The sequence below is a fragment of the Anoplolepis gracilipes genome, chromosome 2 (assembly GCF_047496725.1).
Source record: "Anoplolepis gracilipes chromosome 2, ASM4749672v1, whole genome shotgun sequence".
In the NCBI taxonomy this organism is placed as follows: Eukaryota; Metazoa; Arthropoda; class Insecta; order Hymenoptera; family Formicidae; genus Anoplolepis; species Anoplolepis gracilipes.
This window is the reverse complement of record NC_132971.1, coordinates 21,470,803-21,493,500: the sequence shown is the minus strand read 5'-3', so window position 1 is coordinate 21,493,500 and position 22,698 is coordinate 21,470,803. Positions and strand designations below refer to the sequence as shown.

General features: G+C 31.9%; 3 protein-coding genes across 4 annotated transcripts in view; 2 read left to right on the top strand and 1 right to left on the bottom strand.

The window, feature by feature from the left end:
• Positions 1 to 417: 417 nt before the first annotated feature.
• On the bottom strand, positions 418 to 4,279 carry LOC140663048 (uncharacterized). 2 transcript variants are annotated; one of them, XM_072886908.1, is made up of 3 exons: positions 2,573 to 4,279; positions 928 to 1,027; positions 418 to 782 (listed from the first exon to the last, which is right to left on the bottom strand). In XM_072886908.1, the coding sequence occupies exon 1, from the start codon at positions 4,085 to 4,087 to the stop codon at positions 2,756 to 2,758; it is 1,332 nt and encodes a 443-aa protein (XP_072743009.1). In that variant the 5' UTR covers positions 4,088 to 4,279; the 3' UTR covers positions 418 to 782; positions 928 to 1,027; positions 2,573 to 2,755. The 2 variants fall into 2 exon arrangements, with proteins under 2 accessions (XP_072743009.1, XP_072743008.1); XM_072886907.1 differs by having other exon boundaries at positions 418 to 1,027.
• A 2,720-nt stretch (positions 4,280 to 6,999) lies between these two features.
• Positions 7,000 to 10,623, top strand: Mcm7 (minichromosome maintenance 7). The gene is made up of 10 exons (XM_072910775.1): positions 7,000 to 7,181; positions 7,355 to 7,563; positions 7,771 to 7,934; positions 8,030 to 8,210; positions 8,344 to 8,481; positions 8,573 to 8,758; positions 8,831 to 9,044; positions 9,193 to 9,670; positions 9,813 to 9,964; positions 10,108 to 10,623. The coding sequence occupies exons 1-10, from the start codon at positions 7,142 to 7,144 to the stop codon at positions 10,521 to 10,523; spliced, it is 2,178 nt and encodes a 725-aa protein (XP_072766876.1). The 5' UTR covers positions 7,000 to 7,141; the 3' UTR covers positions 10,524 to 10,623.
• Positions 10,624 to 11,125: 502 nt separating this feature from the next.
• Positions 11,126 to 22,698, top strand: part of Dally (division abnormally delayed protein) — a 51,902-nt gene continuing 40,329 nt past the window's right edge. The window contains exons 1-4 of the mRNA XM_072910776.1: positions 11,126 to 12,155; positions 15,272 to 15,412; positions 20,772 to 21,348; positions 21,826 to 22,027. Coding sequence (XP_072766877.1) covers positions 11,924 to 12,155; positions 15,272 to 15,412; positions 20,772 to 21,348; positions 21,826 to 22,027 — 1,152 coding nt within the window. The 5' untranslated portion in view covers positions 11,126 to 11,923. The remainder of the gene's footprint in view (positions 12,156 to 15,271; positions 15,413 to 20,771; positions 21,349 to 21,825; positions 22,028 to 22,698) is intronic.

Here is a 22,698-nt window from a genome sequence, read left to right as displayed (position 1 = left end):
AAAAAGTTTGATTTTAATGTCCACATTTTTTGGGCAAACTATCTTTATTAGATAGAAAATATTGCGCACTTACGTGATCGGCGATAGGAATTTTCACAATGTTTCCAAATTTTATGAAGTATTATTCTCAACAAATAAATATCTGAGGAACTACTTTATCTGCATTTATTTAATGGTAAAATATTTCTTATGAAAATATACAAAACATTTCTCAAAGTTCAAGCATTCATTTTCAACAAATCAAAAATGTGTCTGTTTCTTACATAAAACGAAAAGCACAAATATTTTAATAATATAATATAAACATTATAGCACAAATCGAATAGAAATTGAATAGGAATTATACAGTAATAATACAATTTTAATCAAGGAACAATTAATGTAATTAAATTTTTTAATAAATCTATTTATGTGTATTATCTATTTCCTAGAGTAATTAAAATAATATAATAATAATAACTAGTTTGTAACAACAAAATTATCACTTTTTAATTATTTTGGCGCAATATGTTAAAATTAAGATACTTAAAATTTTTTAATATTTTATATAAATAGTTCATTTTTTGTTTTTTTTTTCATTACTTAAAAACTAATTATTTACATAATTTATTTATTTTTTCAAAGTATAATTTTTCAATGCGTTCTTAATTTAAAACTCAATATTACATAAAGTCACACTTACGGAAAATTTCTTTATATTAATGACATCAACACGATATGTATTTTTTAGCTTGCTTTCCAAATAAATATCAGAATTCATCGAAACGGTCAGGTCTAAAATCCTTACAAAACGCAAAATACAAAGACAAAGTGCGTACAGTTTTGAAGTAAATTTCATCATCCAAAAATTCCGCTCAATTAAACAATTATTAAATCGTCAAAATTAAAACTATCGAAATCATGATACAATATCAAACATAAACTTACTTATATAATTTTCATTGATACATAATTTATATATAGCTCGGCGAAATTTATATATATCTCTTCAATTGTCTTGTCAGTTTATATCGTCAGCGTGAGTCGGCTAAAAATATAACACATTATAAATTATACATATATATTATATATAAAATTATTTTAAAAATTATTTACTATTTGTTAGATTCAAAGTCCACAATTAAAGTAAAAATATTTAAGAAAAATTGTTTATCAAAGATATATGCGTATAAGATAAGTATTTAACTCTATTTTGAGGAGATCTCAAAATAGAGATTGAAACGTTTAGTTTTTTGTAAGTTTATATTCATTTAGTTTCATATGTATTAAGCATTTTGTTGAATACAGAGTCGCTCATACTAACAATAACTGCTGTTTGGTTCTGTTATTGGCCTTTATTGACTTAAAATCTTATTCTGTATAGATCTGGCAGCCTTTGCCAAATTAAATTTTCTAAAGCTCTAATTATATGTTCCATGTATATTTAAACTTGAAAACATACTCGTTATTTATTAAGCAAAGAGAAAACTTGTATAGTAATATAATTTGTGCCACAAAAATATTTAATAAAACTTTTACAAATACATTTAAAGTCTATAATGAGTTTCTCAGTTGTGTACTAAAATTTTTAAAAACAAAAAAGTAAAATGGGCTAAATTTTGCCCTAAGAAGTGTAACGTAATTTATAGGTGTTTTCTTATAGTTATGAAGCTGCTGAATATGATAGAAGTATATGTTTTATTCGTTTAAAGCCGTGGAAAAATAATCAAAATTCGTTTTAAAGAGACCAAAATATATATTTTTCACTTTTTCACGAATTTTTAACATTTTTCTATGAGATTAGACAAACTGATACTGTCGATTTCAGCATTCTTAAAAAACTATAAAGAACCATTTATAAACTAGGTTATATTTCTTATACGAAAGTCGGCGTATCTATCGTTTTTTTATTATAGATTTTTTTATTGAATACCTAAAAGGTATTCTTTTATTTAAATTTAAAATAAATACATATATCATCTGTTTGCATATCAATTTGATGAATTTAATACTTATCCGTCTTGAAAATAACTTGAGAGATTTGAATTATTTTGTTTATATATACGACTAGTATGTAATTTTTTTCTACATTTTCTCATTTCAGACAGTCAAAATGTTAATATTAAAAATACATTAAAAATTCTAATTTTGTCGATTAAAACATATTTATTTTTTTAAACATATGTGTATAGAAAGTAGTTTGAGAAAAAATCTGAATTTAATATTTTTTAAAAGCTTTTTTTCTTGAATTATTTTTTCTGGCAGGTAGACACTATCATAAATTTGAAATTATTAATTATAAAAAGTTTTAGTTAAAAGATATTATTATTTATATACATTTTAAATATTACTATTTATATAAATTAAATTTATATTTAAAAATTATTTACAAACAGTATAAAAAATTATTGTTTATTTTATATCAGCATTTTTAAACAATGCGAAGAAAAATATTCATAAAAGCTTAAATTTTAAGTTTTACGTATAAAATATTCATACTTTATCTTACACATATGAAACTAATATTGTATAATAAAATAATATAATAAAAACTTAAATATTATTATTGAAACATAAAATTTTACCAACTTACCTTGAGTCTTTTTCTGCGTAAATATAATCTTAAATGTTTGCAATTTTTAGTATAAATCTCTGCTGAACTTTCAGATAAATTTCAACAATTTCGATGTCCTGCGTATCTATTGCTTCATTATTGTTCCCAGTCGTTGTTAATATTTTCTCGCTTTAGTTATTCCGTAAAAATTGATATATTTTGTTAGGTTTTTTGGACAAATACATTTTCATATTCCGTCACATCCATATTTTCCACTACAGGACTTAGCATTTCAGGTATTCCCTCAAGAACAGTGTCTTCCTCTATTACATATTTAGTTGATGTTTCAGCATCAGATTGGTCAGTAATTTCAACATTTACAATATTTTGCTGTTGGTTTAAATATTCTTCTCTTCCAGATTTTCTACTAGGACTTAGCACGTTAGGTATTTCCCCAAGAAAAACGTCTTCCTTTATTACAATTTTAAATGATGTTTCAGCATCAGATTGATCAGTAATTTCAACACTTACAATATTTTGTTGTGGGTTTGGATATTCTTCTCTTCCAGATTTTCCACTAAAACTTAGCACTTTAGGTTTTTCCTCAAGAACGATGTTTTCCTCTATTACATTTTCAATTGATGTTTCAGCATCAGGTTGATCGATATCATTATCTTTTTGCAAAATCTCTTTCTTAATTCTAAACCTTTGGTAACGGTTCTTAATTCTCCACAGCCAGCTTTGTTTTTTCTTTTCTGTTAATGTTTCGCTAAATTTGCCCATAAGTTCCGATGTTTTATCTATAAGCATTTTATGTGAAATTATATCTCCTGATTTTTTCCGTTCTATTAACCACTTAAGTAGTTGTTCATCTAAATCAGGTAGATTGGTCGCATCATTTTTTTTATCGAAATTTTGTAAAATATCAGGTTTTGTTAGAATCTCATGACATTTTTTAAATCTATTCAGCCACCTGTATCTTCTATCATATATTGATGTTTCACCAAACTTGTCCATAAGTTTGTGTGTTTCCTCTTTAAGCTTCTTTTGTGAAATATTATCCCGTTTTATTATTTGCTCTAGCAACCAATTAAGCAATTGTTGATCCACTTGTTTATACGGGAAGTCACTAAATTCACTAAAGTGTAATTGAATATTGTAACGATGTATAAATTTTTCCAGCCAATTGCTTAGATTCTTTGGTGATGATGTCCCAACATTATTTATGATTTCTTTTGCTTTCGTATAAAGTAGCTCGTGGGTAATTTTGTTTCCTGATTCTTTCTCCTCTACATACCATTTGTTTAATATATCGTCCAAATCTTTATACTTATTAGAGACAGAGTGCGATGATTTTCTTTGTAGATTTATTCCTTCCTTCACCGATTCATATTTTATAGTCCTCTTTATTTTTCTAACTGTCGATGTATGAATTTTATATTTAACAGCAATTTCTTTTAGACTGACACCTGCATTCGCTTTCTGATGAATTTCAATTTTCTGTTGGTGCGTGAGATGGATTCTTTTCCTTTTCCTTTCGCGGTTGGATGACATGACGAGTATTTTATATTATTTAAAATTATTTGTATTTTATTTCAAAATTTTATTTCACTATTACTGACTTTAGAGAGACTCTGAAAACTTTTTGCAATATAATATGAGATTTTAAAGCGCTGAAAATTATACTAGCAACTAAATGTGGTTGCTCTTGAGAAGAATTTTCCAAACTATATAAAAATATTGTTTGAAAGTCATGTATCCACTCTTAACGGCAATATTTTCGCTTTCTCGATGTTTACTGTTTACGTATAGTGATATCTGCTATTTATGTTTAAAATTTAGGTAATAAATTTGATATAATCGCTGACGTAAATAATATATAGTTTTGTTATTTCACTTATATTATGATCAATAGTGTCGTCGCTTTTTCACCTGGTACTTTTTGAATAAAAAAAATTAATCCGAAATTAATGATTCGGCGATTTAATAAACGTACCAGAATTATATCATAAGTATAACGAACTGCAAAGTTAATTGTAACGCACTGAGAGAAACGCTCAAGAAACTTTATAAAATAGCATTCAGTTACAGTGGAAGATAAGAACAAAAAAAAGACGTCTCACATTTTACTAAATAAACTCATTAAATTTGCTCTTTCTTAAATATTAAATTTAAATCCTATAATTAATGTGAAGATAACACATATAAGGATATAGGTTCAATAAAAAATGACAATTAAATAATAATGCAAAAGTTATGTGTCCAATATTACCGTTTAAAAATTTTAGAGTTATATACTTATGAGATTCATAGAAATAAGGTTTCTTCAACGCACACGTAATATTATTACACGAAATTTTAAGGTTGCGTGCATCGTGATATCGTGAAATTGAAGGAATCGCAGATATTAAAATATTGATATTTGTTTAGGATTCCTTTCGTTTTTACTCGTATTTTAGATCATTACAACTATTTATTTTTACGGAATGTATATATACTTTTTGAATGATAATAAACCCCAAATTGCGATCATTATCCCTTTTGTCAATAGAAAATCCATAGAAAGATTGAATAAAATAAAACAAATTGAGTGCGATTTTAAATAGAAATACCATTTTAAGTACGACGCAAATTTATATATGTTGTCTAATGTAACATATTGGTGTTTTGAGAAGCAGTAATGATTACGCGATGAATATCAATATTCATTTTAATTTCTGATTATTCATACTGTATCCTGTGTGAAAAAGAATGTATTTTACTGCGATCCATCATACAATTGCCGAATATAGATGCAAGCAGTATATAATAACAATAACTGAATTACGTAATTTAGAAGTACATTTTCATCGTTTCCTTTTATATGGATATCTCTAGGGATGGGAAAGTTACTTTTAATAAGTAACTATAATTACCGCTACTCGTTACCGAGTCGAAATAGTAACTATAATAGCCTATCGCGGCCAAAAGAATTATTAATAAATCTATATTTCTCAATTAAAAAAAAATATTATATATCTGAATTAAATGAAAAAAATTTGAATATATTTTGTAAGACTTTTTGAAGAAAATATTCGTCGACGCTAAAGGATGCACAAAGTTTCAATGTTAATCCAATGATTAAATCAGAAGATAAAGTGATTTAAGTTTTGCAAATGCATTTGCGTTGTACACGATGAATAAGTACAATAAATTGACGGTTATAATATTTAATTGTAATACACGTTATTTCTATAATAATTGGAACACAAGGTGCGTGCGCACCATATACGATTATTAATATTTTATACAACAATAAAAATATTTCGACATGGAGCATATTTCAGAATCTGTAATTATAATATTAGTAAGGAATCGAACGCGGATGTAGACACTATAATACCGATTTATTTTTAAATGTACAATTTTATACGACTTTGGCAATCAAAAATAAGATATAATGTATTCGTGATAAAAATAAGATATTTTGTTTGGCAGACAATTATAATCCTTAATTATAATCGACTTATCGTCGCATTCAATAGAGGATAACTAGCCCATCGATTAGATCAAATCAAGATTCTTCCGACAAGTAAAACACTAGTTAACGCGAAATAAAATTCGCTAAATACGACTAAAAGGATAAATTATCTTGTTTTGCTGCAGATTTTTTCTAAGCGTGATCGATAATATTTAATTTTAAACTTTGTAATATTTTACTTTAGAATGTACTCATATTTTTGTGCGATCGATATCAATATCAAAAGCGCGACCGACAAATTTCGCGAATAAAAGATTAATATTTTATAATTATAAGTGTTATTAATATTAAGTGTTAATTTAACAAATTCAATTTTTATAGAATATGTTAATTTAATGAATTTTGTATTATTGTACATGTTTGTTTAATTTCGTGCAACTTATAATAGATAATTTTATTATAGATTTACAATAAATATAATATAGATAATAAATATAGAAATATTGCAATAAAAATGTCTGTAACAAATACAAAGCATAAATAAAAAATACTTATTTACTCATAATTTATGGTTTTATTTTCTCTCATTTTTACAAAAAATTATAATACATTTCTACAATTGAAATGGCCGCGTAACATGGAATCAAAATGGCGGCTATGTTTCTCTTAATTGCAGTACTTGGTAATCTAGTGACTTTAGCAGAAATAGATAGCTGCAGGGAAATTTTTCAAGGATTTAGTTTCATAAATTTTATATTTAGGGCCACTTACACCAACGTTGATTAACTTCAATCACCGATTAACTTATATGTTTTTCTCTTTCTCTTGAATTTATCTGAAAGAGACAAAGATATAGTTTAATCAACGATTAAGCTAATCGGAGTTTGGTGCAAGTGGCCTTTAATCGTGTACATATGATATGCTCGTCCAAAACAAATTGGACCAATAGCGATCTTTGGAGATTTCACGCTTGTCGTTCATATTATTTCTTTAGTTTCTCTCCAATATATTTTATAAGTTATGGTGTTAATTTGCGCGGGAAAGGGAGGCAAACATAGAGGAGCCTTCTTTAACTGTAATATTCGTTAAAAAATAAGAGTTCTTGCTGCTTTCAAATTTAAGATTGTGTATATTAATATTTGTAAAACATGGCGAATAAAGTGACGAGAGATTATACTAAAGACAAAGGTGAGACCTTTACATTTTTATAGACTTGCTTTATTCTATGAATAGAAAAGAAAATGCTTACGTATCTGTATAACCAGTTTGTTTCATTAATTGTTTTTAATAATCTATAAATCTATTAAATAATAAATTGGATAGGCAAAATTGCACACACATATATACAGTAATTTTTTCAGAACAATTCAAAACCTTTTTCCTGGAATTTGTGACAATGGATGATAAGACAGAACATAAGACCTTTAAATATAGACAACAGCTTACCAAGATAGCTCACAGAGAACAAATTAGTTTTGAGATCGATTTGGATGATGTGCAATCATTTGATGAGGAACTAGCCACATCTGTCGCTAATAATACAAAAAGATACACTAATTTAGTTTTGGACGTACGTATGACATTGCTTACATATGTATTGCTATATTCATAGCTATTACTATATTCTGTTTACTATATGAAAATTTATTTGACAGAGATAAAACTACAAATATATAGCATTATTTTAAATAATATAATAAATATATATTGGAGTTTACATATATTTTACAATTATTTTTGAAAATTAATTAAATTTTGATTCTTTTATTTAATCTAGTTGGTTCAAGAAATATTACCTGACTTCAAGGAAAGAATTGTCTTACCTAAAGATTCATTGGATATTTATATGGAGCATCGATTATTAATACAGAATCGTACCAGGGCACAAGGTGAAGCTCAAGACATCAGAGTTAAATATGCTCCCGAATTGATGCGTCGTTTGTAAGAAAACTTAGTTTATATTCAGATATTTAAAATTAGGTTCTTAAAATAAAAAGTAAGAATCAAGGCTAATGAAAGTTTCAATACCTTTATAGTGAAGTGTATTTTAAAAATTTCTCTGAAACTAAGGCATACTCTGTAAGAGATATTAAAGCAGACAAGATTGGAAAATTGGTGACAGTTAGAGGCATTGTTACTAAAACTACCGAAGTTAAGCCAATGATTGTTGTAGCGACATATACATGCGATGAATGTGGTTCAGAAGTGAGCCAACCGGTAAAAAAATTACATTTTATATTTTATTTGTATATTTTTATATGCAGTAATTATTGTATAATTCAATAATTTATAATTTTTATATGTAAGATATAAAAATTTTTAAAATTACATATGAACTAATTAATTGTAGGTACATTCTCTAAGTTTTATGCCATTGCGGACATGTCCAAGCGAGGGATGTCGTGTGAACAAATCTGGTGGCAGATTATACTTGCAGACCAAAGGTTCCAAGTTTATCAAATTTCAAGAGATGAAATTGCAGGAACACGTAAGTTTATTTAAACATCTTAAATTTATTTATGAATACTTATATACTTCTTCTTGAGATGCTATTGATTTTTTTTTTTTTTTTTTTATAGAGCGAACAAGTTCCAGTTGGCCATATACCACGATCCTTAACTATCTTCTGTCGAGGTGAAACAACGAGAAATTGTTTGCCTGGTGATCACGTTATCGTCACTGGTGTATTTTTGCCTTTTCTGAAAACAGGTTTCAATGCTAGATCAGGACCTGCTCTTTCTAGCGAGACATATTTGGATGCACATGTAAGAATAACTCAATTTTACAATTGTACGATTTTCTTTGACTGATTAAATTAATCTTTTCTTTGATTTTAGAAAATAGTATGTCTCAATAACGTAGATACGGCAGACGAGAGTAATACCGAGTTGACCGATCAAGAATTAAGTTTGCTGATGCAAGATGATTTTTACAACAAGTTGGCTTGTTCCTTGGCTCCAGAAATTTACGGTCTCGAGGATGTGAAAAAGGCATTACTTTTGCTTCTTGTTGGTGGAACGGACAAGAAGAAAGGCGACATTAAAATTCGAGGTGAGGATATGTAATTAATGAAATTTTGTATATTATATTATAAATTTTATATATTTACTTTAAAAAATTGAATGTTAATATATGTATTTTGGTTTTAAAATATTTTAGATACAATCTGATGAAATAATCTTATTCTCATTATTTTTAGGCAATATTAATATCTGTTTGATGGGAGATCCTGGTGTAGCAAAGTCGCAATTATTATCCTACATTACACGATTAGCTCCAAGATCACAGTATACCACAGGACGAGGCTCGTCTGGCGTGGGTTTAACCGCTGCAATCATGAAAGATCCTTTAACTGGTCAAATGATATTGGAGGGCGGAGCTTTAGTATTAGCGGATCAAGGGGTTTGCTGCATCGACGAATTTGATAAAATGGCAGACGCGGACAGAACGGCGATTCACGAAGTGATGGAACAACAGACCATATCTATTGCTAAAGCCGGCATAATGGCCCGTTTAAACGCTAGAGTATCCATATTAGCTGCTGCCAATCCGGCATATGGCAGATATAATCCGCAGAGAACGGTAGAACAAAATGTTCAATTGCCTGCCGCATTGTTGTCGCGGTTTGACTTATTGTGGCTTATTCAGGATCGCGCAGACCGAAGTAACGATCTTAAGTAAGCATGTCCACGTATTATTTTTATAATTTGATATTTCTTTTAATTTCATTTAATTATTTTTTAATTATTTCTAGTATTTTATTTTTACTTTATTATTATTTTGTGTATTATGTTAATAAATACAAATAATTTTTCATAGATTAGCGCAACACATCACATATGTGCATCAACATTGCTCGCAACCTCCGACTGAAACGGAAGCTATAGATATGAAATTGATAAGAAAATACATAAACTTGTGTAAGACAAAAGAACCTGTTGTATCAGAAGAATTAACGGAATATATTGTAGGTGTGTATGAGCATGAATTTCTCTTAAACTATTATACATATAAAATATAAAATATTATTAGTGTTATTTATATTATTACATTTTATATTAAATCAAATTTTTATTCAACAACAAATATGTAATTCAAAATCTTACTATTGCAGACTCTTATGTGGAAATGCGAAAAGAAGCGCGTAACAGCCACGACAAAACGTTTACTTCCGCTCGTAATCTGCTAGCTATTCTTCGGTTGTCAACGGCGTTAGCACGACTGCGATTATCAAATGTGGTCGACAAAGATGACATTGCAGAAGCGAACAGATTGGTAGAGATGTCCAAGCATTCAATCAACTATTCCGAACAACGTACAAATAACGCGCAACAGAATCCGATTAATAGAATTTTCCACCTGATACGAGAACTTGCCGGCGATAAGAAGACAATTAAAGTGTCGGACATTTTGGAGCGATGCACGAGCAAAGGATTTAAACCCGATCCCGTGTACAGATGTATCGAGGAATACGAGGCGTTGAACGTGTGGCAGGTCAATCAGACCAGAAGATTGATCACTTTTATATAAACTTTGTGCTTGAAGGCGCAATATCTTTTGCAGAATCTGATGTATTCCTTTTCTTTTTTGTATTCTGAAAGATATTTTGACAATAAATGATTAATATTTATTTGTTCTTATATATACTTATAATTATATAATTATTATTTTATTTATATTATATTAATATATCTAATATATACCATCTTAAAATTAATGATTATTAATATTTTAATTAGTAAATTAAATTAATAAATTTTTAGAAATATTTTAATTAATCGTACACATATTTTATATTTTATAAATATAAAATATATATGTACATGATTAATGGAAATATTTTTAAAAATTTATTAATTAAATTAATATTTAATATTAATATATATATTTTTAATATATTAATATATTAATATTTAATATATTAATATTTAATATTTAATATTTTTTTCTAGATGTAACAAAAGTAGATAAAAATAGAATATATATCAAAGAATTATTGCCGATTATCGATAAATTATCGACATTTTCAAGAATTCAAGCGGTTATATGGACTCGACTGTTGGGGGCGCTGCGTTCGCGTACATACGGCCGAGTATAGTATATTCGAGCGATTCTGGACCGGCGCTTCAGTCGCATCGAGTCGTTCAGGGGAGGTGTGTCGACGCGCGCCCATCTCGCTCCCATTTCGCTCTCGCGACGCGTTCGCGGTGCGATCCAACGTGCACGAGTGTACGTCGCGCGTGTGCGTGTATATATATATATATATATATATATACACACACATCTACGTATATACATACGACACACACGTAGAATCACATATGTGCGTTACACAGTGCGATAGGAGCAAAGTGGTCGAGCGTGCATGTGCCGGGAGCATCGCTGGATATACGTGATCGCGCCTGGATCGCGCTTTGCTGATCGCCGTCTCTGACCTCTCTTTCTCTCTCTCTCTCTCTCTCTCTCTTTTTCTCTTTCTTTCATTCTTCTCTCCTTCACCTCTTTTTTCCTCCTCTTCCTCTTCCTCCCCTGTTTCGCGAACGCACCAAATGTTCGCGCCGCATGCCCCGAGTGCTCGCAGCACTGCCGTCGCTCGTTTTCGTCGTCGTCGTCGTGCCGTCTGACGGCGCGTCCGCCGTTCGGCAAACAATCATCGCGTTCCGATACGGTGGATGACTCCGCCAGGAACGAATCCGTAAAAGAAGAAGAAGAAGAAGAAGAAGAAGAAGAAGAGGAGGAGGAGGCGGAGGAACGCGAGAAGAAGAGAGGAGAAACTAAGCAACTCTATCGCACGCGCGAAAGAGAGAAAAAGAGATCCCCGAGGTATCGCTCGCGAATTTTCGCGGTTTCTTCTTCCCTCTGCCTCTCTGCATTCGTACACATTAAGTATATTATTGCCGTTCGTCGCCATCCGGGGCCATTTTGCCGAAATGAAAATAATACCGCGAGCCGTGGCGTTCTCCGCGCCTTCGACCCTGCTCGCGATCCTCCTCGTGTGGTGCCACTGTGTATTATGCTCGGTGTACGCGAAATCGTTGCACCACTCGAAGACGACGTCCGTGGACAACGTCACCGAGATCGTCGGCAATTGCGAGCTGGTCAGGCCGTACTTTGAATCTAAGAACATCACGCTCGTGTCGGGCTCTGAGGATTATTCGAACAGTAAGTGGATTTTTCCTCGCACGAGAGACTGGAATTTATATCGAATTACTTGTTACTTTTTACACACCTCTATTATCGTTTTAAGTTTGTATTCTGTTATATTTTGTCACACCTTTCACACGAGATATTTACTTACGAGTGAACGCGTCCCTCGAGGGAATACCGTTGGAAAGCAATATCGAAGTCAGGTGAAACTGACATTTCTCTCACATGGATATACTTTGCTCCGAGATAGAAAATGAAAAACAAGAGAGATAAATATAGATGCGGTGAGAAAAAGCGATCGACCGGATATGACGTTGATTGAATAAAAGATACATAATTGAGATTATTAGTGCAATCACGTTTAGCTGAATGTAGGGCTCTCTCTCAAAAATCACGAATTTATATTGGTCGATGAACTTTTTGATATTCGTTGCGAAATGAAGCTACACGTTTCGTTTGTCAAAATAGTTTCTTTGATGTAATATTTAATGAGTTTATTTTAATGTTGCGAGTGTTTCAATTTCTCATTCTCTAAAGTCATTTTATTGTTAATGGATAATTAGTGTCAGCCAAAGAGTATTTTCGAATATAATTAATTATTCATGATAATCAAATGAAATTTTTTCTAGTTTGATAATAATTATTATTGTTGTTATATTTCTATTATTAATTGTTAATATGTTGATTGATCGATTGATTGATTTATTATTATTACGTATTATACTGTGATATTAATAGTCTCTTCCCGATATTGACACACTTATTACACTTATTAATAATACTGTGCGATTTCAAGTGATTATTAAAATTACTTATTATTATTAATTCATATTACGATTAATATTAAATATCCAATGTCAATATTAAAATGTCGATATTGACATTCATTCGGTATACAATAATAATATTTTATATTAAAAGTTATTTTTTGTGAACAAATTTACGCGTAAATTATTGCAAGTATCTTTTTTTTTATACGCGTAAATTTTTAATTTTTCGCGAATGACGATTGAAAATAATGACTAGCAAATGCTATTTTTTTTTTTTTTTTATTACGTGACGCAAAAAATTTAAATTAAAGAGTTTCCCGGAAATATTTTTCTACGAAAACGAATTGGAATTATAAATATTGGCATAACTGCAAGATACTTTGAAACATTAGGCAAACATTTTTTTTTTAATATCGCGTCTATTTCGTGCGATTGAAGAGGGGAGAAGATTTAACAAGAGAGAAATTTAACGTGTCTATCGATTCTGCGATGTCAAAGAATCAATCATTTGCATGACTATATCGTTCATCGTAGTATGACTATTATCTTTACAGATTTTCTTTCGTCTTCTCTCTATTCACACATGTTTTACTTCCTTGTGGATTTTGTGATTTATGATGTTTTTTAGAACTTTGAAACTATTAATCCTATTGGCAAATATACGACTCTACGTGACGCACATTACATAACATGCGTGTCCGCGTATATTTTTCCATCAATTTTACAAGTTACTCGTTTACGAAACAAATGTGTGTGCGCGCGTGTGTATAGTGAAACTTATTTTTATCAGTCTAAAAATAAGAAAGATATCGTTACAAATCTAGTTCTCTCCGATAAGTGACGCTAACGTTCTCTTTCGTTCTTTTCAGAAAAAAAAGTATTGACTTTCTACACATGTATATTAGATATTTATTTAAATTAATGTCACGCAGATAATAATACATGTTTTACTTTTTTCTTTCTTTTATTTCACTATTAACTTGATCAACATGTGTCTTGTTTTTTATCTGAACATTGTTAGCCTTCAATTCAATTTTTTTATTTTTCTCCCTCTCTCTCAAGCTTGATATTTTAATATTCCAAAAATCTATTTATATATAAAATTTTTCCTTTAATCTTCAATATATCTCTATAAAACATATTTATTTTTTTAATATATATATTTCTGTATCTACTTATTTATATATCATATTTTTTTCATTTTTAAATTTATATTTCTATATTTAAATCCATCCCTATGGTTATCTATATTTTTATTCGTACATATATAGCTCGGTCTTTAAATTCGATGTAGCTTCGTTCGCTAAACCGGTTCCCCCAGAGGCGAAGAGGAATGCACGTCACCGCGAGATTTCGATCGATTGCGACGCGGCATATTTTCTGATCTCGGTTGAAATTATCGCGCGGAAACATTATTATTAGCGTTCCCGAACATTGCTATTAACACTAAACGCATACATATTAGGCGATGACTTTTATTTATTTAATATTTTCATATTTATAATGTGTAAGATTAAAGCGCGCAACGACTTGGAATCAGAATAGCTGTCTGAATTTTTCTCAATTTTCTCTGTGGACTAAACAATTTTTTGGGAATTATTTTCTTCGGAATTTTAGATAACGCGCGTCCCAAAAGAGAGAAAGACATACAAACAGAGACAGAGAGATAAAGAGAATTTTATCAAAAAGTATCATGACTCGATCTTGTTTACAGAAATATTGAAATAAAAATCAAATCAATTTTTTTTATATAAAGAAAACGTAATATTAGCACTTTTATCCTTTTTTATTTAATTGTCAAAGCTGTTTTAAAAATATAAAAAATTTTTCGTCAAAAAGAATTTATGAATTTATATAGCGAGAAATTGTCAATTATATCGAAATCTTAAATTAATAAAAGTTCATTCGAACGTCGATATTTCCCTGTGGAAAATGTAAAATTATGAATTATGTACGTGTTATACCGGAATATAATGAAAATTTGACAAACAGTGATAGAAAGAGTATAGCGAAATGTAAAATTGCGCGTGGAAACTCGATTAATTCGACGAAACGAAATTCCGCGCTTGTGTGATGAAACAATATTTGATATAATAAAATTTCCGTTTGATCGAGTTACAGAGATTACGCGATCGCATTTCGATTACATTAGTCTTTTTCAAGCGATCTCACAAATAGGGCGGATTACTGAGCTTTTACGCCGCGGTAGAGTTTATATGCAGTTTGACGTTCAGCTCAAGTCCCTCCCCTTCATCGTGCTCCAATTTGATTTAGCTCCAGTCGAAGGGGGAGCGTTGAAACGTGGGTGACGTTGCGTAATAATAATGCGAAGCATCTTTTTTCGTTTTTTTTCTTTTCCAGCGACGTGCCATGGCAAGTGCTGCGGCAAGGAGATGGAGGAGCGTTTAAAGCAAAAAGCCTGGGAAGACTTCCACAGTCTGATTCAATTTCATAGCAAAAGTCTGCAGGGTCTCCTCGTCACCACCGCCAGCACTCTTAAAGGTAGGATACTTTATCTCCTCGCTTCCTAGCACGTTCGCATTACCGAGCAATAGTGCTTTCGTAGGAAAAGCAGGATGCCTATATGCATATGTAAACTCGTAATATGTATGACTACTTCTACAAATGTGATAACGTATCTACATTTCTCGGTAAAAACAATTTAAAATTATTTCCATCGTCGATTAATTTATATTTTAGGGAAAGTCAAATAATTAAGTGATCATTCAGCTTACTTATATACGCGTGTGCATAATCTATTGCTCTCAATATGATATTGGCTCTACCATCTTTAAATTATTTATTTATTTAGAACTTTGCGCTGGAAAATAAAAATTAAACTTTACTGTGACTTTTGCATATTTTAATGTATGTTTTTTTTTAGTGTCATAGAATGTTGAAATGACTTTTTCCAGATATCAGGTGATATTCGCATTTAATATCGAGTTATTGATATATGTATAATATTTCGTAGTCAACGACACAAATGTTAGTAGATCGCACTTTTAATGTTACAGCAAGTAAATATAGTTTCGAATCCTATGTAATGTATAACGAAGGAAAATTTTTGAATGATTTGAGAGAGATAAATACAAGAGAGCAAAATGTCATTATTAAATTATAAACTCTTTTAAAAGACTGTAAAGTGGATTTAGGCCTTTGATTATTAATGTTCTTTATATTTTTTATAAGACAGAGTTTAGTATATACAAAAAAAATTATTTATTAAATAATAATAAAATAATTTCTTCACTGGAAGACGTTGACACTGAAAAGTTCGTCGGCCTAAGAAATTCGTCGTTACAATACGCATTCTTTGGAATGTATTGAACTTTCCAATGGGTTTCCCAGGTAATGGAAAAAAAAGTGCACTCTCTTAAAATGACCTGCGGTTTATCCGTCGTTTCCGACGTTAAAATCACTAAGGAGCTCTTATTCGACACGTTGACTTATGGAATTTTTCATCGGTCGTTATATCGGCGAAGGCTCGACAAAAAGGTAGGAGGAAAAGAAGATGCTCTTCTCTTCCTGAAAAAAAAGAAAAAAAAAAAAAAAAAAAGAAAGAAAAAAGAAATCAGATCTCCATCGCGTTCATTCTATCGGAGAATTCCGCTTGCACATTCCAAGAACGATGGTCGAAAATGATCGCGAGGTCGACGGTTTTCCGGGGCCTCGGGGCCCCGAGGGCCCGACATCCGGCACTCGGAGAACTCACCGCGGGGTACCGGGGGTACACATGCTCCCTCATCGTGTTTGCCGGTCTTCGGTCTTCGGTCCACGAAGAATCGAAGCCGCTCTCGGCGTGCCGCCATATACGGGGACGAGAGAGAGTGCGAATCCCTCCTCTCTGATCCTCTCCCTCCCACCCCCCGCCCCTCTCCCCTTTCTCTCTTTCGCTCTCTCGATCCATCTCTTTAATTCCTGGGCATCGGCCTCGCGTTCAGATGCCGCAAACATGTCACTCCTTATTTCGAGCGCTTATCTCGACAGAGCGACAGATCTGAATATTCTCGCATGCGAGAAATTAACGCCGCGATGTCAACTCGCGTGACTCACATCCTTATTGCTTTGCATATTACATCTCGTTACTATAAATTATTGTAAATTATTCTACAACGTTTCTATTGAAGTATAATACAAAACAGATTGCCCGCTGCCTCATATCTCTTCTTATATACATATATATATATAGGGTAAACTCGGATAAGATGGCCATAGTTTTTTAAAATACAAAAAACATACTTTTATTTTTGTTATTTTTTAATAATGTTTGACGTATTATCTTCACTGAAGCTTAAATTACGTAATATTATCGAAATTAAAAGAAAAATGTTTAATAGAAATTTGATGTTATCAAAATAGTACAACGTAAGCATTGGCCATAATATTTATAAAAAAAATAGTGAAAACGAAAATAAAAATTATAGGTCATATAACAATTTATATATCTTTACAATATGTCCAACGTCGATTACGATAGCTTAACTCTCATTTATTCGACGTTACAACAGTTTTTAGTGGACGAATGAAAAACTTTGCGGGTCAAAAATAAAAATATGATATAAGATTCACAATATTGTTATTTCGAACAATGTATGCACATAAACTACTGTAAATATCGATTATCTTTGATAATGACTAAAAAAGCGCGCTATGTAGCGATTATTAAAAAAATTACAGCCTATGGCCATCGTACCCCAGTTTACCCTATATTATTATCTTAATCGCGCAAGATTTTTAATTTCTTTTTCTTTCGTTAATTTTCTGGAAATATAATTTCCTCACGTTAATTTTCAATATCCACACGGTAGTTCTCTTTAGTCACTTCGATTACGTGGTCAGTCCGGTATTTATACCTGTGTATATGCTTAACCGATACGCATCACACGCACGCACGCACGCACGCACGCACGCACGCACGCACGCACGCACGCACGCACGCACGCACGCACGCACGCACGCACGCACGCACGCACGCACGCACGCACGCACGCACGCACGCACGCACACTTACACGCATGACAGAAACGGAAAATATGACAGAAGAAGATAGCGGCAACGCGCGAGGCGTGTTCGCAAAGCGCGTGTCGTTGCCTCGGTAACACGGTATCTAGAGTCTAGAATTCAAGCACAGGCTCCGCTCTCTGCTATTTTCGACGCCGCGAAAAACTTATTTTCTCTCCCTCTCTTTCTCCCTGCAGCGCCAAGTATTTGCATCTTTGTGGGAACGAGCGTCTCGCGTATGACGTCGACATTTTTTGCACTCTCTCTCTCTCTCTCTCTCTCTCTCTCTCTCTCTCTCTCTCTCTCTCTCTCTCTCTCTCTCTCTCTCTCTCTCTCTCTTACCGAAACTGAGCTCTCTTCGATCTTCGAGTCTTCAAATTTGATTCAAGTCGCATGGTTTATTGACTCGTGTACCTATTTTTAAGAAACTTTTTCGGACGAGATCAAGTAAAGAACTATTCATTTCTTCGAACGATGATATTTGAGAGGAGGTACTTTGTCGCTGTCTCTTACTGGTAGGTTTAATTTTTATCTCATTTGTTTTGGAACCTCCAATTGTGACGAATATAATTTTAAATCAGTAAATTTATTGACTGATTTAGTGTTGAATATGCCTAAATTTTTGCCTTTTATAAAAACGATATTTCTTAAGATAATTTAATAGATTATTTTAAAAAATCTGCACTATTAGCCGTAGAAATTATTAAGAAAGTATTTTTTTATATTGCTTGACATTTAGATATTCTATTAGAGATGTTTCAACAAACTTTTAAGAAAGTTTTTCCTTTTAATCGTTTTATTATTTTATTAATAATTTATTTCGAAATTTTTAATATTAGATTTTACAAATTTCTCAATTATCTCTTTAAATACTTGTCTTTTAAAATGTGTTACACAGTATCACTTACATAAATATATCGAGAAAAAAGATCTTGACAAAATTTTTCGATAAACGGAGAGACTCGGATACGAAGAAATTAATATAGGTAAAATGTCTCATTTTACACTCGGCTTAATTAAGATTGACGTAAGTTAATAGACACGAAAAGGGATTACATACCTGCGGTCATTGTCATTGCGGATTTATTTCCGTCTATTCAGCGTCCGAATCTCCGTAATTGAAGGAAAACAGAATCCGAATAGTCGCGCGCGCCACATCGCTTTTGAAGTCTTAATTAACACAGGCATAATCCGCCTCGACAAATAACGTTTCACACAAGGAAAGTTAAAAGGTTTTTTTTTACCATTTGTTTTTCTTTTCTCTCGAAAGAATGAGAGACAGCGATGACGGCTGCGAGATATCGCAACGTGTATTTTTATATATGGCCATTAATTTTAATTAAAGGAGACAAGGCCTGAAAAATAACTTAAATTACGATGGCACGACTTTCGTTCGCGAAGTATAATTCCGAGGCGTAATATGTCGCAAATCAGGTATCGAAACCGGTATATTTTCGGTATAGGTCCAATTTTAGTATTGTACATGTTTTTTCGCGAAAAGAAATCGATATTTCGACAGAAACATTTCGAATGATTTTCTAATTATATAATTGTATAATTTCTGAAATTGGTTATATCGAAATTACATGGAGCATAATTTCCGAAATCTTATGTTTTTTTTTTTTTTTTTTTTTTTTTTAATATCATATCTTATAATTGTTTATTTTTCTCTCTTATAATTAATAATAAAATAATATCATTAATAATTATATTATAATTTTATGAAATTATATAATATTTATTATGTATTGTAACAAATATTTACATTAAATATGTAATATTTATTAATGATATATAATTGTATGCTATAATATTGTATAATATATTCGTACATTATATATTACAATGCTTCTTTTTACACGTACGCAATACTTGTACATTTGCATTAAATTGTCAGAGCTTGAAAATTGTCTATAACAAACTTTTTTATTCTCAAAAATCGATATTATTAATATAAACATAACTGTCGTCCTTACTATTGATTATTCGTCACGTTCCTTAATAGGATCATTAGAACCGTAGGGTGCACACTTTTGAATGGAAAGAAGTATGCATAAATTCTTGCCTGAGCCACTTGAAACTGAAGCGAGAATCGAGAAGCACTTCTTCTCGTCCGTTTTCTTCGTTTTACGCCTTCACGATTAAGTGCGACCGCGCTTGTTCTTGGCCCGTCTCTTAAGCACGCTCTTCTTGTCACACTCACGAAATCTCAAGTGGGCGCATTTGCATGAGGAATCATTTGATCGAGTTAGATTAGGAAAAGAACGGATAAAAGGGGAGAAAAGAAGGATAAACCGCAGGTGAATTATGTACGTAAAATGCTATCAATAGTCTCCAGATAGATAGCTCTCTTCAACTCTTTGAATCCCTCGAGCAATTTTCTTTAATATTATAATTTTTAAATATTCTTAAAGTATAATTTTTATATGGAGATTTCTTTGTAATATTTTTTACAACGACAAATATAAGCGACTTGTTTTTCAAGGCAAAGATAGGTCTTTTAAAGAAAGTATATATTCATTTGATTTATATTATTTTATCAAGAGATAATATTTCAAAAAGGATTTATCGTTTTATTATCTTAAACCTTTAAAGGCTACACTTTTGTTCTCCGCTTTGAAAGAATTATTTTTTATCTCGTACCTTTTACTTTTATTGTCAGGAAAAACCTTGGATTTTATCTCTCTTAAATATATACAGTTGCTGTGGAAAAAGCGGATTCTGGACAAAATTGTAAAAGTTTTCAGCATTTCCGCAGTTTCCGAGTTACACGAGTCGCGCGATATTGAAAGAGGGAATGCAGATTTCTTCTCTCTCGCATCATCAAATATTAAAGAAAGCGCGCGTATCTTTGCAGATACGGTGATTGTTCTGCTGCGAAAGTCGGAGAACAAAACGCTGATCATGTTCGAGCAAGTGTACAAGTCGATGGCGGTGCTGACAATGCCGTCGATCCGGGCACTCTACCAGGCGATGGTGGACTACGTGTCGCCCACCGACACCCTGGACGATCTACAGCAATCGTTGACGCGGGACAGGTTGCAGGAACGCTTCCGCGAATTTTTCACCTATCTCTTCCCCATCGCCTATCATCACGTTCTCTATCAGCACCAGGACCGTCGGGATTTCACCGAAAAATTCAAGTCCTGCCTGTACAAGACGATGGACGACATACAGCCGTTTGGCGATGTGCCGCAAGATATATTTAAAAAAATTAGCAAGAGTCTAGAGGCTATCAGAGTGTTGGTGCAGGCTTTAAATCTCGGCGAGTCCTTTCTTGACAAGATCGATAGCGCGCTATTCACCAGCGGTAGCAATAGTCCTCAGCAAGAAGCGTGTCACAATGCCCTGCTCAGGATGACCTATTGTCCAAAATGTAAAGGACTCAGATACAACGTGCAATCCTGCAACGGTTTTTGTATAAACGTAGTAAGGTGAGTCATGGATGATTTTTAGAAAAATTTTTGAAACCAATTTTTTTTGTGAGTGTCGAAATGAATGTGGCAAATCCGTGTTTCTCTCCGCAGTGGGCAGTCCACTGAATCATTCGAATAACGACGCTTTTTCCTTGATTAATTTTGCTCTTGTTGAATTGATAATTATTATAATTATTTCAATTTATTGTATAATTATTATTATTATTATTATTATTATTTTATAATTAATGTCCTGCGAATCGAGAAATTATATATATTTTTCCAGTTTGTCAGATTTGTAATTATTTGTAATTATTATAGAGAAATTGATATAATTACTAGATAGATAGAGAGAGAGAGAGAGAGAGAGAGAGAGAGGGAGAAAACGATTTCTGATAAACTCGTGTAATAATTCGTGATCATCGTCGCCGCGTTTTCACGTCCTCCGAGAGGAAACGACGAGAAAAAAAAAATGCAAATATGTAAACGTTGCAGAGGCTGTCTGACAGAATCGGCGTACGAACTGGATCTCGCATGGTCCGGCTACGTGGAAACGGTCGGCAGGCTGGTCGGGGCAGTGGACAACGATAACAATCCTCTGGGACTGAACATCAAGAATGCCGTCAGAGAGTTGGACACCCGCATGTCGGATGTCATTATGCACACGATGGAGGACGGCCCGCAGCTCGGGGAGAAGGTAAGTGCGAGAGAGCACTTTATATTCATATTCAACAGGCTAGCTCAATTTGCTACGGCTAATTCGGCCGATGGAGAATTTTCATGACGAATGCTAGCGTCCGGATTTGGGATCAATGTGCCGTTGAATATGTATAATATGTCTTTAGGCGAACCAAAATCTTTTATGACAAATTTTATTTACAAATTTTGCACAAATTCGACTTGTTATGTTATAGTGTTTCTGAAGCTAATAACTCTACTTTTCAATATAAACTTGGGGAAGATTGTTGTACTTGTTCCATCTTGGCACGAGTTTAAAGATTCTCTTCTCTCGATAAAACTCCGACTCTTGTTTAAATCATTCTTGAAGTATTTTGTATACAGCTACATCATCAGAAAGACAATTTGAAGAGACTTTAAAGAAAATTGTGAATTTTCTTCGCGATAACGTCATACTTGAAAGACTAAATTAAAAAGTAATCATTAAAATTAAAAGTTAAAATGTAATCATAGCTTATATTTTAACACAATAATCCAATTTAATCCATTTGATCCATTTTAATATATCCATAATATATTTCGGGAGACAAGCTTAAAATATTTCAATATTTTCACACGCGAACATTTTACATGATTTTCCAGCGAATAGTAATATAATATATCGATGATACTGATAATCCTATAATAGAT